This window comes from Elephantulus edwardii, unplaced genomic scaffold, assembly GCF_000299155.1.
Source record: "Elephantulus edwardii isolate Elephantulus edwardi_28Jun2011 unplaced genomic scaffold, EleEdw1.0 scaffold00079, whole genome shotgun sequence".
Lineage (NCBI taxonomy): Eukaryota > Metazoa > Chordata > Mammalia > Macroscelidea > Macroscelididae > Elephantulus > Elephantulus edwardii.
The window spans coordinates 2,505,574-2,523,022 of record NW_006399829.1 but is presented as its reverse complement, the minus strand read 5'-3'; the positions used below and the strand labels follow the sequence as shown (position 1 = coordinate 2,523,022).

Here is a 17,449-nt window from a genome sequence, read left to right as displayed (position 1 = left end):
ACCTTTTTACACTCCCACCAACAGTGAGTAAGGGTTCCAGTTTCTCCACATCCTCCCCAGCATTAGTTGTTTGCTGTTCTGTTAAATTTTGCTATTCTTACTGGGGTGAGATGATATCTCAGAGTTGTTTTGATTTTCTGTAGGTTTTTTGTAACTGTTTATTATTCCATTTTTTCCTAGCCTTTACCTATTAATGAAGCCAATGGAAGGATTCTTTCCTACAATGTATCATACTCATCAGAGGAGGAAACCCAGTCCCTTTCCGAGATTTCTGATCGTCAACACAAAGCAGAATTACAACTTGATAGAAATGATTATATCATCAGCGTGGTGGCCAAAAATTCAGTGGGCTCCTCTCCACCTTCACGGATAGCTAGTATGGAACTTCCACACGGTGAGTACCTGAGATGATTTCACATGTGTGGGCAGGACATTCAGTTCAGGAATTTTCAGTTCTCATAATGCTTCTCAGAATGTCAGCATTCTTCTGATGCCCCTGCTGCTGATGGCGTGGAAGGAGGAACAGGGAGCTTAATGCAGTCATTAGTATTGACTCTAAGCAGTTACCCTGATGGACAGGATAATGACTGTGCCCCTTATTGCCCAGTATTGACAAGTTCCTGATGTAGATACCACCCTTAAGGACTATTTTAACACTTAATTCAAATGTCACTTCCCATTACAGCTCCCAGAACGTGAGTGTAAGTTGACAGTTTGGCTGTAAGGAAGAAAAGCTTTCGGATAGCAGCTTTAGTGATAAGAAATCTTGATTAATACAGTTCTTTATTAGTATGAAAATATGCTTGTAGGTTAAATCAACGCTTCAAAGTAATCCAGAAATAACAAACATTGGTATAATTTATAAATTGATCTGAGGACCTCTTGAGGTGTAATGGATTTCAGGTATGTGCCCCCTCCTTAGCCTGTCTCCAGGACCTTTGAGTCAGGGGTTATAAGCGAGAGGTTTCTTTCCCCCTTCGTTAGCTCCTTCAAGTCCCTCCCTGATCCCAGGATTGCTGTCGTGCCCCAGTGTGGGAACACTTTCTCACCCTCCGTCTGACAGGAAAGTTGGCCCTCTTATGGTTTCCTATGTATCTTGGACTGCCAAAAGAAGAAACAAATGTGTCTTGGGAAAAGTGCAGCCAGAGAGCTCCTTAGAGGCAAGGATGACCAAGCTTTGTTTCACATACATTAGGCATGTTGCTAGGAGAGGCTGTTCTTTATAAAGGGACATCAGGCTTGGAAAGGTAGAGATTGACAAAAGAAAAGAAGACCTCAATGAGATGGATTGACTCGGTGACTGCAGCAGTGGGCTAAGGTGTGTCAAAGCTGATGAGGGTGGCACAGGACAGGATCTTTTGTTCTTAAGGTCACATTGAATCATACTTGACACCTAACAACAACAGCACAGGCATCTGATCTATTCAGACCTTATGGGAGGCAGTTTCTTACTGCTTACTACCTAACAAGTCTTTTGTTTTACCTCTGTCAGCTCTGGGAGAATTAGGAGGAAAACACGGAACATGTCAGAAGTGAATCTAGAACATAACCCAGAGTCATAGAGCTGGAGCCACACAGGCTGGGAGGGGTCTGCGTGGCAGTGGGGCAGCAGGCGCAGGAAGCAGAGGTTAGAAGGAAGTAAACTGGTGTTTTCTCTTTATTATATCGTGCCCCTTCAAAAAAAAAAAAAAGTAATCAGATGTGTGGACATCTATGAAAGGAAATTATATAGACCATATGTTTTAATAGGCAGTATTTATATATATTTACTTTTTCTATTTGAGTGAAAGTTGACAAAGCGTACTGGTTTTTCACTCAGTCATTCATAGACATTTTGTTTTATAACATTAATTACAGTTGATTAATGTAATTAATTTATTACAATGTCTGATTAAAGCTTTATTGAATATTGCCTTTTCCTTCACAGATTTAATAATTTCCATCCTCCTATCCCTCCCTACTCATTCATCCCTATTAACCCTCCAGAATTGATTCTGTCCAGTACACCATGTATTTCACAGCTTTCACAATGACAGGCGACACCCCTGTTGTCTTTTTATCTGTTTTCTCTGTGATCTTCCCTTTTCTCTACTGGGACAGTAATTGATGGAACTAACAATGGTCTAGTCATCAACTTTCTGACCAGTACTGAAGCCCCAGAAACAATTGCCGATTTACGTTTCGGATTTTTAATTAGCTTGAGCCAAAACATTCTTAGGGCCAAAGTGTTTTGTATTCTGGGACAAATTGTTGCCGTGTTCAGTAGTAGTTGCTTTACAAGTGCAGATTTTAGGATGGCCAGGCATGGTGTGTATGGCTGGGCAGGGGAGTAGCAGAGGTATAAAAGGAGGGGCAGACATCAATTCAGGGCTCTCAGCTGGATCCTGCTGTGTCAGCACGCGGGAGCCCGGGTTCAAACTCGAAATAAACTTTGTTAATTCGGGGGGGAAAAAAACAAGTGCAGATTTTATTGAGCAGTCCTTTTCTGGGCTTAACTGAACCCATAAATATAAATCAGTTCTAGGAATGGCTTTTGTTTCCTTCTGTTGCTGTGGGAAATCTCCCTTTCTTTTGACCACGTGGCTGTAACTCTTCGCCCTGTTGGTCACTCCCAACCTTGGGTGTCACGGATTTCCTTGGCGGAGAGCTGGCAGAAGGGAAAACGGTCACCACCCCACCGCTGCTCTCTCCTTCTCCTTCCTCATGGCCTGAGTGCAGTGCCTCTCAGCCGACCGTGCAGTGCTCTTTTGGCTTTGTCCTACCCTGAGCCCACATGCTCTGTCCCGCTGCACAGATTTACCTCCTTGTTGTCCCTCCCACCCCGATCTCTTGGTCTCCTAGAAGCCCCTTCACCAACCTCCAGGGTTGTGCTTTTCCATATAGAAACGGGAGAACAGTATGGGACACCCCCTGGTTTGGCACTCATTTCTTATGGGCCTGCTTGGTGTCCTCTGTGCCAGGTTATAAGCAGAGGCCTGTGCGTGGGCTCAAGGAGCTCACGTTCACAGTGGACAATGAGAGGCAGGAGTGATCTACACCAGCCTCCTCCCCCCTCATCTTCCTTCCTCCCCTCAGTCCTATCCTTCCCAAAACTCCCTGTACTGGCCCCAGCAAATCACGGCCAAATCCTGGGTGTCTTTTCATTATTTTACTCCAGCTGCTGGAAGAGTCGAGTTGGCAAAAATTTAGGCTTAATGTATGTTCTTGTTTTTGTTATGTACCGTCGAGTCACCTGTGACTCAAAAACGCTATGTACAACAGCCTTAATCCCTGCTCTATCCTGTGTCGATCTTATTGTCTCTGACACACCTACCCCCATTACCCCAGTCACTGAATCAATCCATCTCATCGAGAGTCTTCCTCTCCTGTGCCTGCCCTCCACCCTCCCAAGCATGATGTCCCTCTCCAGGGACTGGTCCCTCCTTGCAATAAGTCCAGAGTATATCAGATGAAGCTTCAGAATCCTTGACTCCAAGGAACATTCTGGCTTCACCCTCTTCAGGGCAAACTTGTTCATGGTATATTCAATACTCTTCTCCAGTACCACCGCTCAAAGGCATCAGTTCTCCTTCCATCATCCCTAGTCATTCTCCAGCTTTCTGATGCATAGCAAGTAATTGCAAACACCATGGCCTGTATCAGGTGCACCTTAGTCTCCAGACTGACATCATTGCTCTTCAGTACTTTGGAGAGGTCTCTGACAGCAGACTTTGCCCAGTGGAATTCATCTTTTAATTTCCTAGCTTCTGGAAGAGGCTTAGCGTACAGGTAATTACTGTTAGAACAGAAGGATCACCTCATTTTAATATTTGTTAATGGTTTCTCTAGTTTGAGCATCAGTTTAAAATTTTAAATTTTTTAAAATTTTCAACAGTCATATAACCCTTTCATTCATATAACCATTTTTCATGAGGCTCACTTTATGTTCATGTTTTTAATGCCGGACTATTTATTTCCTTCTTGTTAAAGATAAACTCAAGACAGAGCAAGCTGTTGGAATTGGCAATGAGATATTCCTCTCTTGGGATTATGATCCCAACATGACTTGTGACTACGTTATTAAGTGGTGTAACTCGTCTGGGCCTGGACCCTGCCTGATGGACTGGAAGAAAGTTCCTTCAAACAGCACAGAAGCTGTAATAGAGTCTGGTAAGATTCATTGTCAGTTAAGACTCTTCAGAAGGATTCTAGAAAAGAGCAACAGTAGCCGGTGTGCCTGAGGGACGGCCCGTTGATGATTTTCCGTTACCACTGATGTGGGAATGAAGTGATTGAACTTTTGCCCTGAGGTCTGGGATTGTAGCCCTGTGCATAGGAATTATGTACCATTTCCCCAACCTCATCTCCTCCAGCAATATCTGCTTCCTAAATATCACTAAGGACCCTAGTGTTCAGGGCCTCTGACGTCATCCTTTGTTGCTTTTTCTGGTCTCCTCTGAATCACTTGGTGTGTCATTTAAGATTCTACGGCATCTGAGCTGTCCCTCTAGAGTAGGCTGTTGTAGTTAACACTAGAGAGTGTTGTAGTTGACCCTGTCTGTCCCTGTACTCAGTGCCAGAGACCATCTCTGTGTCCCCAACATATCACAATTCACAAAGCCTATAGGAGAAGCCTTTAAAAGGGGTTTTTTGAACTGAAATGCAAATGCTGCCCATTCTGTCTTCCCTGAACCATCAGGAACCTGGGTGTCTTAATAAACAGGTGGCTGAGCTCCTGTCAGAGTAGCCTGGTGCTCACTCCTTTGGGGATGGGCTTTAGTAGATGAGAGGTGGGCCTGCAATGAGGGGTGAGCTAGTGCAGGGTCAGATAGAAGGGAAGAAGTTGTCTTTCCTTGATTTTAAGGAACAAAATAGAAGATTTGATCCCATTTTTCTCCCTCTATCATGGTGAGTCCATGCTAGAATGCTAGATTTATAATAACAATGGAAGTTAGTTTTTATTAGTTTAAAATTTTTGTTTAGCTGGATTTTACTCATTTAGTTTCTTCTTTTAAATTTTTTTAGTTTTATACTGATTTACTTAACAAACATTGAATACTTGTTTTTCACAAAAGATCCTTCCCATTTCCCTCACCCCCCGAGCATTAAATTGTGCACCCTATAATTAACACCCCACCCCACTCCCATGCCCATCTTCACCCCTCTGCTTCCACCCTCTCCGCCCCCACCTTGGATCCTCATACTCATTCTACAACAGTAGTTTTATACAGTATTTGTCCTTGTAGGACTAAGGTAGTTCACTCAGTATAATGCTCTCCAGTCCCTCCTAAGTTAGATAGTAATTTACAAAATGATTGCTCCTGCGTGCTGCGTAGTTTCCGCTGTATGAACGTACCACAAGTTCTCAATCCATTCATTTGTAGATGGACATCTGGACTAGTTCCATGTTCTTGCAATGGTGAATAACACTGCCATGAACATTGGTGTACAAGTCTCCATTTGAGCCTCAGTTCTTATTTTCTTGGAGTATATGCCAAGCATTGGAATAGCTGGATCATATGGTTTTATTTGTATAATCAGTAACATCTTGAAGTATAAAAATTAGCTTGAAAATGTTAAAAAAACCAACAACGAAACAAAGCTCCAAACCCACGACTGTCAAGTCTGTGCCAACTCCCAGCAGCTTCCTAAAGGATGGAGTCAATCTGCCTGCAGTTGCCAGAGTTTCTTTCCTGAAGGAAACTCTTCTCTTTGTCCCATAGAGCCGCTGGCAGGTGCAGAGTATGGACCATTGGGTTAGTGGCTGAGCGCTTTGAGCACTGTGCCACCAGGGCTCCATTGAAAACATTAACGTTTGCATAAGTCCAGTATTTCTACAACAGCTTTTGTGATTTGTGTTTATGAGTGTTTACTGATGATTTTCATCCTGTAGATCAGTTTCGGCCTGGTGTACGATACAGTTTCTTCCTGTATGGATGCAAAAATCAAGGATATCAGTTATTACGTTCTGTAATTGGATATATAGAAGAATTGGGTAAGTTAAATGGTACTTTTTTTTTAAATGAGTGTGAAATAGCATGTGAGAAATTAGAAATCAATACCAGTAGTGAGAATGGGTTAACATTGCTTTACTCAAGAAAGGAGAAATAATTGCTAAAATTGATTGTTTTTACTTATTTTTTTAAAAAAGTTTTCTAATTTTAAAGAAATGTTTTCTCATTTTCGTATAATCTACTATGTTGGAGATGAAAAGGTGAGAAAAATGGGAGTTGCTTTCATATTTAAAAAAGGCTATTTCTAGATCCATCTTGAAGTACGATATTGTGAGTGAAAGGATAATGTCCATATGCATACAAGGAAGACCTATTAATACCACTATCACTCAAATTTATGTATCAATAACCAGAGTTAAAAAGGAGGAAATGGATGATTTCTATAAACTTTTGCAGTCAGAAATTGATCAAACATGCAACCAACATGCAATAATAATAATGTGTGACTGGAATGCAAAAGTTGGAAACCAGGGAGAAGGATTAGCAGTCGGAAAACATGGGCTTGGTGACAGAAATGAGGCTGGGGATAGAATGATAAAATTCTGCACAATGAATGATTCAGTCATAGCAAATACATTTTATAAGAAGCATAAATGCAGACTAGACACTGTTTTCATTAAGGATCATGAGAAATATTGAAAAGCTTATACATTTAAAAGTTGTTAACTTATTCAGGATTAGAATATACAGCTGAAGTCTATCTGAGTTAGCCACTAACAGTGTCACAAGTCTTCCTGAATGGATATGTTGTATGAGAGTTGTTTGATGGAATTTTTTGGATCTGTATTCATTAGTATAAGATTCACTGGACGTGTTTGTGATAACATCTCTGAAAGCTTATGATTAAGTAGAGAAATGAAGTTTTAATTCAAAACATGGACTTTGTGAGGCTAAACACCTCAGGTAACATAGTGACATGTCCGTTGGCAGTTGATTTTTTAAATTTTTCCTTTTATAGCTCCAGTGGTTGCACCAAATTTTACTGTCGAGGATACTTCTTCAGATTCTATATTAGTCAAATGGGAAGATATTCCTGTGGAAGAGCTTAGAGGCTTTTTAAGAGGATATTTATTTTACTTTGGAAAAGGAGAGAGGGGCACATCTAAGATGAGAGGCTTGGAATCAGGTAAGTAAAGGACAGCTTGTGTATAATAGTTGTTAGTAACCCTCCATAAACTGAAGCAAAAGAAAGTGCTGGTGAGTCACTTAATACTGCTTTCCCAAACCATTCGAAAAACAGGGACATGGAATTGTCGTTGTTCTAAAATAAGAGAACTGTAAGGTTTTGGCATGTGATAAATGACATGTATGGGCTTTGAGCAATTTTTAAAAAAATTGTTTCTTTGAAAACCTTTGATTATCAGCTCCCATAAAATAGAGTCCATTCTTCTTACTAGCCTTGTGTGGTACTTAACACAGTATCATATAATGTTGACTTAAAATCAAAACAAACAGTTCCCACAAGAAGCAAGTCTTCTTGCACTTAGCATAGTGGAGAACAAGATAATCACAAAAGTGGATTGGAACCTAAGAAGTTGTCCGTGTTCTTGTCTGTGTTAGCCCTGGGCTTAGTGAGCAGGGAAAGGTAGCAGACCCATTGTTGTTGTTGGTACGTGTCGTCAAGTTGCCTGCAACTCATAGCGACCCTGGGTACAACAGCTCTGAAGCCTGCCCTGTCCTGAGCCAGTCACACTGACTCTGACACACCTACCCCCATGGTCCCAGTTACTGTATCAATCCATCTCATCCAGGGTCTTCCTCTCCTGTGCTGTCCCTCCACCTTTCTGAGCATGATGTCCTTATCCAAGGACTGGTCTCTATTAGCCACGAGTCCAAAGTATATGGGATGGCACTTCAAAATCCTAGTCTCCAAGGAGAGACTTGGTTTCACCCTCTCAAAGACAGACCTATTTGCTTTCTTGGTAGTACATAATTTGTTCAAAACTCATCTCCAGCACCACAGCTTAAAGACATCAATTCTTCTGTTATCCCAGTCCAGGGATTTTAAATGTAGAAAATTTTTTTTTTAATCTGCATTTTTAACCAGATTCTCTAGCTGCTCCTTTTAAGATCCTGGGGATCTTGTTAAAAAGTAGGTTCTGATTCATTATATCTAAGTGGAGATTCAGATTCTCAGCAAAACGTTGAAATCATTTGGGAACCCTATCAGGGAGGTAGTAGGTCCAGAGACCTTAGCAAATTCTTAACTAGCCTGACACCAAAATATTTGTACAGAGTTCTGACCTTTCTCCAATTAAGTTTGTATCAGAAATTGTATTTCTTCTTTGTAGCTGCATATCATAAACTTAATCTTTCCAACTTCGAGCTCTCATTTCTCTTAGTGACCTCTCCTCCAAAAGAAACCATTTTAATTATTTAATGACTGACTGGCAAGTTGAGAAAACTTGCTGTGTTGGGATGCTGACTGGCTCTCAAATTCTACAGACACCTCGAGTCTGGTGTAACTACTCATGCTCAGACATTCTAAGACACTTCCAGCACCTGAATTTCCGATGAGATGCGAATTGGTCACACGCACTTACCTTTACTCCCCAAATTTTACTCAAATTAGAGTCAGAAAGATAAAAATATACAAAGTGGCAAAGACAAGGAAGAGAGGAAAGGCTGAACATGTGAGGATTCATAAATTTGGGAGTGGAGTGAATGACTTAGAAGAGTGAAGGACGATGAAATAGAAGTGCTGGCAGTGGATGGGACACGTCCCAGTGAGCAGGCCTGTGGTTCACCTGCAGAACCAGGTGGTGAATCACGGTGACAGGGATGCATCAGGGATGATGTAAGAATTGATGAGAGCATCCATTCTCCAAGTTCCTCCCCAACTTTGTACAGTTTTTTCAGTGACTGTGTCTCTCCCATGCTCAGAGAAACTGAACCAGAGAATCTCCAGAATTTTTGGATAAAGTCTTAGACTTAAAACAGGTGTATAACTTGCTAACATTATACTCAGCCTTCAAGAAGAGACACATATTAACCATCAAGTCAGAACTGATGCATAGCTGACCCTCCAGCGGGTTTTCAGAAGCAGTATATCACATGGGAGGAGATGGCCTGTCTTTCTCCCACAGAGCAGCTTTGGTGGATTGAAACACATTCCTTCGGGGAGATACGACAACTTCTTACCACTTAGCCACTAGGGCTCCCTTGAAGAACAGAGAAGAGCCTTTATTTGGAGGCTTAGCCAGTGTGGGGCGAGGTGGGGGTGGGGGGCAGGATCCAGGAACAAAGGCTGTTCTGGGGGGTTTCCTAAACTCCATCCCACCAGGTATCCAATACATAAAACTCAGCTCATTGCCCTCATTGCCTTTGAGTCAGACCCAACTTACAGCTGACCCTCCAGCAGGTTTTCAGAGGCAGTAGACAGCATGGGAGGGAATTCCCATCTTTGTCTTGCAGAGAAGCAGCTGATGAGTTCAGACTGCTTGCCTTTGGGTTGGCAGGGCAGCTCGTTACCCACCATGCCTCCAGCAGGGCAGCTCGTTATCCACCATGCCTCCAGAGCTTTTTATCCAGAACATAAGAGAGGGAAACCGAGGTTGAATAACACTAGTCAGTTGGCTTGAAGATGACTCAAAACATTTTTGTTACATGTCTTTTCTGGTGCTGGTTATCACTGTTATCAGTTTTGAAACTTTAGGGTTTTATCTCTTCCTGTCAGGCAAGACATCCAAATGCCTCTCTGAAGGTTGTCCTGTGATAACTCGAACAAGTTATGCGGGTTCTAAACATTCCTCTCCTAGTCTTAGAAGACACATTTACAGTAAAATTACCAAAGGGTTAGTTACAAGAAAAACAAAACGACATCAGAAGCCTCAAGTACTTCCCTGCAGACCCCCTTTGAGTCATTAAGGTGAGGCACTTCTGGGCCTTAGCTTCAAAATAAGATGATTCCTTCAAAACTACAGGATTCTTTCAAATCCCAGCTTGCAGTCTGAGATAGGTCGGACTTTGCACTCAGCTTCTTCAGGTCTAGAGGAGCGCCAATTCTGGAATGACAGATCACAGTTTGGGGCCTTCTAGTTCAGGTGCTTTGGAGGACAGTGCTCTGGCTGGTCCTCCTGGAGTGGAGTGGGGTGTCTTTCAAACTTGGTGCAAAATCTGGTCACTGGATTACAACTTGTGTGCAGTCTTCTTGGAGACCCATGTTGGAGCAGCATAGCTTTATGAAGCTTAGAGAAAGTATTAGTTAAAGAAGCTACATATTTGGTTGCTAATACTTCATGAGACCATTTTTCACTAGATAGACCTCGGTAGGGAGACTGGTTAAGGAAGTGTGGCCGTCTATACATTGTCTCAGGTGTCTAATTGTCCACTTTCCTGTGGTGCTGCACAAAACCAGCAGCGTGCATTGACCTAGGCTAGCTTAGTTTTCCGACACAGTATACTCAGGTATGTCAAGTACTTTCCTCTCTACCACTGGACCGAGGTCCCCAGGCCTCCTAAAGCTTCCACTTAAATCCTATGGTCCTGAAAATGTCCTGTACTCTATTGTTATTATTGGGTGCTCTTGAGTCAAGTATGCCTCATAGTGACTCTTGTGTCCCATCCTTATCATCCCTGAAAAGTGTAAACGCCCATCACTGCAGTCACCATGTCAGTCCCTCTCCTTGAGTCTCTTTTCTTTCCACTCACCTCCACCTTTCCAAACATGATACCCCTCTCCAAGCAGCAGGCTCTCCTAGTGATGGACTCAAAGTATGTGAGATGAAACTTGGTCATCCTTGCCTCCAAGGAGCATTCTGGCTTTAATGTATCCAAGACTTAACTGTTTTGGTGGGTTTTTTCCCCATGGCATTACATGGGATAGTCAGCACTTTTCTCCAACACAGCAGTTCAGAGGCATCAGTTCTTTTGTCAACCTTATTCATTGTTCAGTTCTCAGCACCATTACAAGTCATTCTTTTTTCTATATTTTCATCACAAGTCATTTAAAAGACCATGGCCTGAATCAAGTGCACCTTAGTCTTCACACTGACCTCATTGCTCCTTTGTAATTTGGAGAATCCCTGAGAGCAGACTTGCTCAGTGCAATGCATTTCTTTATCTCCTGACTGCTGGTACCAAGGATGTTGATTGTGAATCCAAGAAAGGTGAACCATTGACAACTTCATCTTTTCTCCGTGTGTCATGATGTCAGTTAGTGGTCCACCATTGAGAATTTTTGTCTTCTTGATGTTGGACATGATCCACACTGAAGGCTGTAGTCTGATTGCAGCAAGTGTTTCAAGTCCTCCTCAATTTCAGAAAATAAGGTTGTATCATCTGTACAGTGCAGATTGTTGATGAGTTTTCCTGCAATCCAGATTCCACATTCTTCATAGAGTCCAGATTCTCAAATGATATGTTCAGTTCACAGACTGAGTAAGAAAAAGATTAACAATGCAGATGCACACCTTCACTGATTCTAAACCATGCAGTGTCCCCTTACTCTGTTTGGACAGCTGTTTCTTGGTATACGTAGAGGTTTCATATGAGCATAATTAAGGGTTCTGGAGTCCCCACTCCTCTCAGTGTTAGCCATAGTTTGTTATGATCCACATAGTCAGATGCCTTTGCAATAAAACAGAGGTAGACATTCTTTTAGTATTCAGTGCTTTCAGCCAGGATCCATCTGACATCAGCAGTGATATCCCTGGTGCCACAGCCTCTTTTCAACCTAGCTTAAACTTCTGCTACTTCCCTTTCCGTGTACTGTTCTAGACATTTTTGGATGATCTTCAGCAATATCTTGCTTACTACTTGTGACCTTAATGATTTTGTTTGATAATTTTCACATCTTACTGAATCACCTTTCTTGAGAATGGGAACAAATACGGATCTTTTCCCATCAGCTAGCCAAATAACTATCCTCCGAATTTCCTGACATAAACTGGTGAGCACACCCAGGGCTGCATCTGTTAGTTGAAACATATCAAATGGCATCACATTAATTCCTGAATCCTATAGGGCAGGATAGGCATCACATGGGAGCCATTGTCACTCTTGAGACGACCATGCTTTGAAAAGTAGAGGGTCAGTGAAGGAGAGAAGATGGTCGAGGACATGGATTGACATAATGACTACAGTAGTAGGCTTAAGCAGAGCAGAGATGGAGCAAGTTTTCATTCAGTTGTGCATAGGGTCGCTAGGAGTTGGAGCTGGTTCTATGGCACCTAAGAGTCTTACCAATTGCCTGCTGCATGGCAGGCATTTTTCCTAGAGCCCCTTCTATTAAGCTCTGTGAGATAAGGCATGATATTCTGTTATATAGAGAAACTGACGTTCAGACTAATAATAACCTTCCTTTTTAAAAACAGGCCGCTCTGACGTAAAGATAAAGAATATTACCGACCTCAATCAGAAAACATTGAGAATTGCTGATCTTCAAGGTAAAACCAGTTACCACCTCGTGCTGCGAGCCTACACAGATGGTGGGATAGGCCCCGAGAAGAGCATGTACGTGGTGACAAAGGAAAACTGTAAGTGTGATCTCCGGATTCCAGTGTTTTTTAAACATAAATGCTTATCTAGTGTTTCTGGCAATTTGCCATGTCTTGAGCAACCCTTTTTTGGGTTGTTTTTAGATGTCAGGTGTAGCTGCATTTCTGTGGTGGGTGGAGAGCTCTAACAAAACACTAATTAGGGATCCATCAGAAGCCAACAGTTCTAAATCCCTGTTTCATTTATCTAAGTCAGCTGACCTTTTGAGTTGATCTCAACTAGTTCAACTCTAGTTTTTAGCACATTTAATTGAAATGTCATGATTTATATTTTTAAGCACAGCATTTATAAAATTGAGATGTGTGTCACTATCCATCAGCATTCCTGAAACTTTAGGAGATGAGACTTGCATTGACTCTACCCTTGAGTTGAGTCCACGTACAGCTCATACAGAAAGAGTTGTGATCTCTAAAGCTGTGGTTCTCTGGTTTTTTCCTCCACCAGAAGGCACCTGGCAATGTCTGGTGATATTCCCGGTTGCCATGATGAGGAAGGGAGGCAGGCATTACTGGCATTTCTCGGTAGAGGTCAGGAATGCTTCTAAACTTTTACCACGCACCAGACAGCCCCTCTCAGCAAAGAATTGTTATGTGCTATTGAGTTCGTTCCAACTCCTAGCAACCCATTAGGACAGAGTAGAAACATCTCATGGGATTTTTCTGTGCTGTATTCTCCACAGGAGCAAATTGCCCCTAAGTCTTTTCTGTTGTGGAGCTGCTGGTGGGTGGAGTCAAGCTCTTGGTTTTTTTGATCACCATCTAAGTGCTTAACAATTGCTCCACTGGAGTGTTCCTTAACCAGGAATTGTCTAGCCTAAAATACCTGTAGTGCTAAGACTGAGAACCTTCTGGAAACAATTTAAATATTAAGATTATAAGGGAGCTCTAGTGGGTTGGTGGTAGGGAGTTGCACTGCCAGCCCAAAGGCATGCTGTTCTAAGGTACCAGTTCTGCTGTTCTAATCTACCAGCTCTTCCTTCCCAGGAAGGTGAATTGTCTCCTCCTGTGCAATTTACAGCCTCTGAATTCCTGCTGTGGAGGGTCAGCTGTGAGTTTATATATATGTATATAATGCTTTGAAGTTGTGTTATTATAGTCTTTCAGTGTCATTAGGAGTTCTGATGGTGCTGTGGTTAGTTGAAACATTTGACCATTATTAAAACATTGATGGTTATAACCCACCAGCTGTAACTCACAGGGCAAAGATGAGGCAGTCTGCTTCTGTAAGGACCTACAGCCTTGGAAGCCTTAAGGGAAAGTTATGCTTGCTTTGTCCTGTGGAAGCTTGTTGAGTCTGAGTCAATGTGGCTTTGGATTTGAGTTGGAAGGTTACAGTGTCCTGAACTATTAATATTAAGCCTTGACAATGACCTAGCAACTTAAATAACTCTTAATGCAAATTTATCATATACTTCATACTCCAGAGGGTGACTGATTGTTTGCAACCTTGTCTTTTCAGCTGTGGGATTAATCATCGCCATTCTCATCCCAGTGGCAGTGGCCATCATGGTTGGCGTGGTCACTAGCGTCCTCTGCTATCGGAAGCGAGAATGGTAATGTGTCCTGTGTGTATGTACTCTGCCTGTGGTCTTCGGGCATAGGCATGGAATGTCTCAGATACAACTGGCTGTAACTAATTAGTGGGGGGAAAGGTGATCTAGTTAGGCTTAATCTTGAATTTAATATTAGGCAAGAATGTGGCAGCATATTATTTAAAGGATGAGAGTGTAAATTTTTCCCTACCATTTTTACTGATAAGGTGGTAAGACTGTACTGAAGAAAAATTACAAGCACAATAAATATGGCGATAGCAGTATACAAAATTGAATGTCATTTGCCAGTTAAGATCTCCTTTGGAAGCTCTGGTGGCCCAGTGGCAAGAAGTTGCACTGCAATCCCAGAGGCACGCAGTTCAAATCCACCAGATGCTCTGCTGGAGAAGGAGGGGCAGTCTCTTCCTGTACCAGTCGGATCTGATTTGACAGTACAGACGCAAAAAATATTAAAATAAAAATTAAAAGAATATTTCAATTAAAAAAAAAAAAGATCTCCTGTGTTCCTAGTGACCTACTTGTGTCATCTGGCCATTTACTCATTTATTCAACAAATCTGCTATATTCCATCAAGAGCAAAATAAATGTGGTCCTTACAGACTTGGCCTATGATAGGGAAGATGGACACTAAGCCCCTCTCAGTCGGTAGATAATTCTTTTTCAGCATGTGTATGACAGTTGAGCCATGTGTCAGTGCAGATGAATGGTCAGGCACGGCTTCTCAGCATGGCTGAGTCCTCTGCCGAGTCCCCAGAGTGAATAATGAGGGGGGAGAGTGTACCAGTGTCGTGTCCATGAAGGCCCCCAGCAGAAAGAATTCAAATAGAATGTGAGGAAGCATGATATGGTTTAAAGTGAGAGTGAATGGCCTTCTGTGGGTACGTGGACAGGTCCTGGACCGCACCGTCCTGTGGGAAGAAGAAGGTGCAGTCCAGCAGTCCTGGGTGTAAACCCAGGGTAACAATTCTAATCTCATTAACAGAATCAACCATTTCACATGTAAAGCAATGATTTCCCCTTACTCCTCTAGAGCAAAGATATGACAAGTACTTAATATTAGTAGTTAGAATATGTTCAGATTAAGATTAATGAAGTTATTTTTCCTACAGACATTTAATACTTACATATGTAAATATTAAACTACATTGAGCAAATAAAAGGTTTTTTAAAAAAAATTTGCATTTCATTTCCACTTTAAATTAATAGCGTTTTTTAAGCACAGCAAATAAAGTATTCATAACAGGGTTATCATTTCTATTGCTGCTTTGTATTTGTTTTTGTTTTAACATAGGTAAAGCTTGTTACACAGCACCTGGGTTAGTCCAATCCTGTTTCAAGGAAAGGAGACAGGTATATTGCACAGATGGACTCAGTCAATCCCGCTTAGTCCATTTTGCAGTAGGAAATTTGTATTGTATGGACAATTCCTCTGCTTTTCACTTGATAGCTCACTGAACTTTTAAATCCATCATCCAACCTTTACTTTCCATTTTCTCAAGGTACAGCCAGTATTGTCATTGTAGAAAGAAAAGGTCCTGTTGCTGGTTTCCCCTTTAGCACCTCCCACTGCATTGCCTAGAAAGTTCTCATGAGTGATCACACACCCCAGGGTCTCCTGTGTTCATGTCAGGTCCTCATGAAGTAAAACAGTCAAATGAAAAATTCAGTTAGAATTTTGAGTTTTTTGTTAGCTGGTGGATATGCTTATGGTTATTAAATTAACTGAATCACTTTCTATTTAAAGGATTAAAGAAACCTTCTACCCTGATATTCCGAATCCAGAAAATTGTAAAGCACTACAGTTTCAGAAGAGTGTGTGTGAGGTAACCTTGAATGTTCTTGCCTTTGTCATTGAAAGTACTGGCTTCCCTCTTTCGGTTTTCTGAAACAAAACTTTGACATGTTTCAGCAGGGGGAATGCTATCCTAAGTAATGAAATGAGAAGATACTGCTACAACATCTGCTGGATTTCTGAAAATTTGAAATTTAAATTGTGTATTCCATGCTTCTCCCCCACCACCCGTACTGTCAGTGAGTTAAAGATGGACACTGTCCTTCTGTGGCGTTTACCTGCTGCAGGTTCCAAGTCCTCAACGCTTGCTTACAGTTAATAGCAAGAAAAATGTGTTGAGATGGAGGCGCTAAATGGCTTTGATACAATATGTACAAGGGAGCAGTGGAAATTTTTACATGCAGATATGAACAAACTGTAAAATACAGTCCCCCTTTTTGTATGTGGGGGCATTGCATCCACTTTTAGTGCTGTCCTTAACCCATGCTTTTATATTCCTTTCTAGGGAAACAGTGCTCTTAAAACATTGGAAATGAATCCTTGCACCCCAAATAATGTCGAGGTCCTGGAAAGCCGGTCCGTGGTTCCTAAAATAGAAGACACAGAGATCGTCTCCCCGGTAACCGAGCATCCTGAAGAAAGCTCGGAGGCAGACGCTGGAAACCCTGTGGTCGTGTCCTACTGCCCCCCGATCATCGAGGAGGGCGACGAAGCCGGAGGGGCGTCCCAGGTGGTTTACATTGATGTTCAGTCAATGTACCAGCCGCAGGCCAAGCCCGAGGAGGAGCAGGAGAGCGAGCCCGCCGGGGGCTCAGGCTATAAGCCACAAATGCACCTCCCGGTGACCTCTGCTGTGGAAGAGGCGCCTGCAGACGATGACCTAGATAAAACTGCCGGCTACCGACCTCAGGCAAATGTGAACACTTGGAATTTAGTGTCGCCCGACTCGCCCAGGTCCACAGACAGCAACAGCGAGCTGGTCTCCTTTGGAAGCCCCTGCTCCATCAACTCCCGGCAGTTCTTGATTCCTCCCAAAGACGAAGACTCTCCCAAGTCCAGCGGAGGAGGCTGGTCCTTCACAAACTTTTTTCAGAACAAACCCAACGACTAACAGCGTCACTCCATCGTCACTTCAGTCTCCATCTCAGTAAGCTCTTAGCTGCTGGGGCCGCCAAGCCAGCACCGGCGTCCTCGGAGGGACCCTGTGAAGTATTGTCAGCGAGGTGAGCTTCACCTCCCGCGACTTCCACTAAAAGTGTTACTGTGCTTTGGATGGAGTCTCAAAACCAAAGTATATAACCCAGTTCCAGTCCATGAAACTCAAGATTGGGAGCCGTTAGTGATTTGAGCCAAAGAACCCTCTGCCTCGTCCATGCAAAACACATCCCCCAGCAGCTGCTTTCAGGCCCCTTGTTGGTTTTTCTCACAGGTGGACTTTCTGGCCTCGGAGCCCCCTGACGGGGGAGGCAGGCACGAGTCCCCTCAACAGATGATGTTTGTGCACCTGGCATTTGCTCTCTGTGAGATAAACACCAAGCACAGATTTTTCCCGTTTCAGTGGTCCTCCCCCATCTGCAATGTTTGAAAATGTTAATGTCCTTTGGTTTTGTTTTG

At 42.5% G+C, this 17,449-nt stretch overlaps 1 protein-coding gene across 1 annotated transcript in view; it reads left to right on the top strand.

Moving 5' to 3' along the window:
- LIFR (leukemia inhibitory factor receptor alpha) overlaps positions 1–16,946 on the top strand; it is a 69,844-nt gene extending 52,898 nt beyond the window's left edge. The window contains exons 12-19 of the mRNA XM_006889543.1: positions 181–394; positions 3,970–4,149; positions 5,873–5,974; positions 6,952–7,119; positions 12,308–12,469; positions 13,950–14,043; positions 15,788–15,866; positions 16,341–16,946. Of these exons, the coding sequence (XP_006889605.1) occupies positions 181–394; positions 3,970–4,149; positions 5,873–5,974; positions 6,952–7,119; positions 12,308–12,469; positions 13,950–14,043; positions 15,788–15,866; positions 16,341–16,946 (1,605 nt within the window). The remainder of the gene's footprint in view (positions 1–180; positions 395–3,969; positions 4,150–5,872; positions 5,975–6,951; positions 7,120–12,307; positions 12,470–13,949; positions 14,044–15,787; positions 15,867–16,340) is intronic.
- Positions 16,947–17,449: the final 503 nt, after the last annotated feature.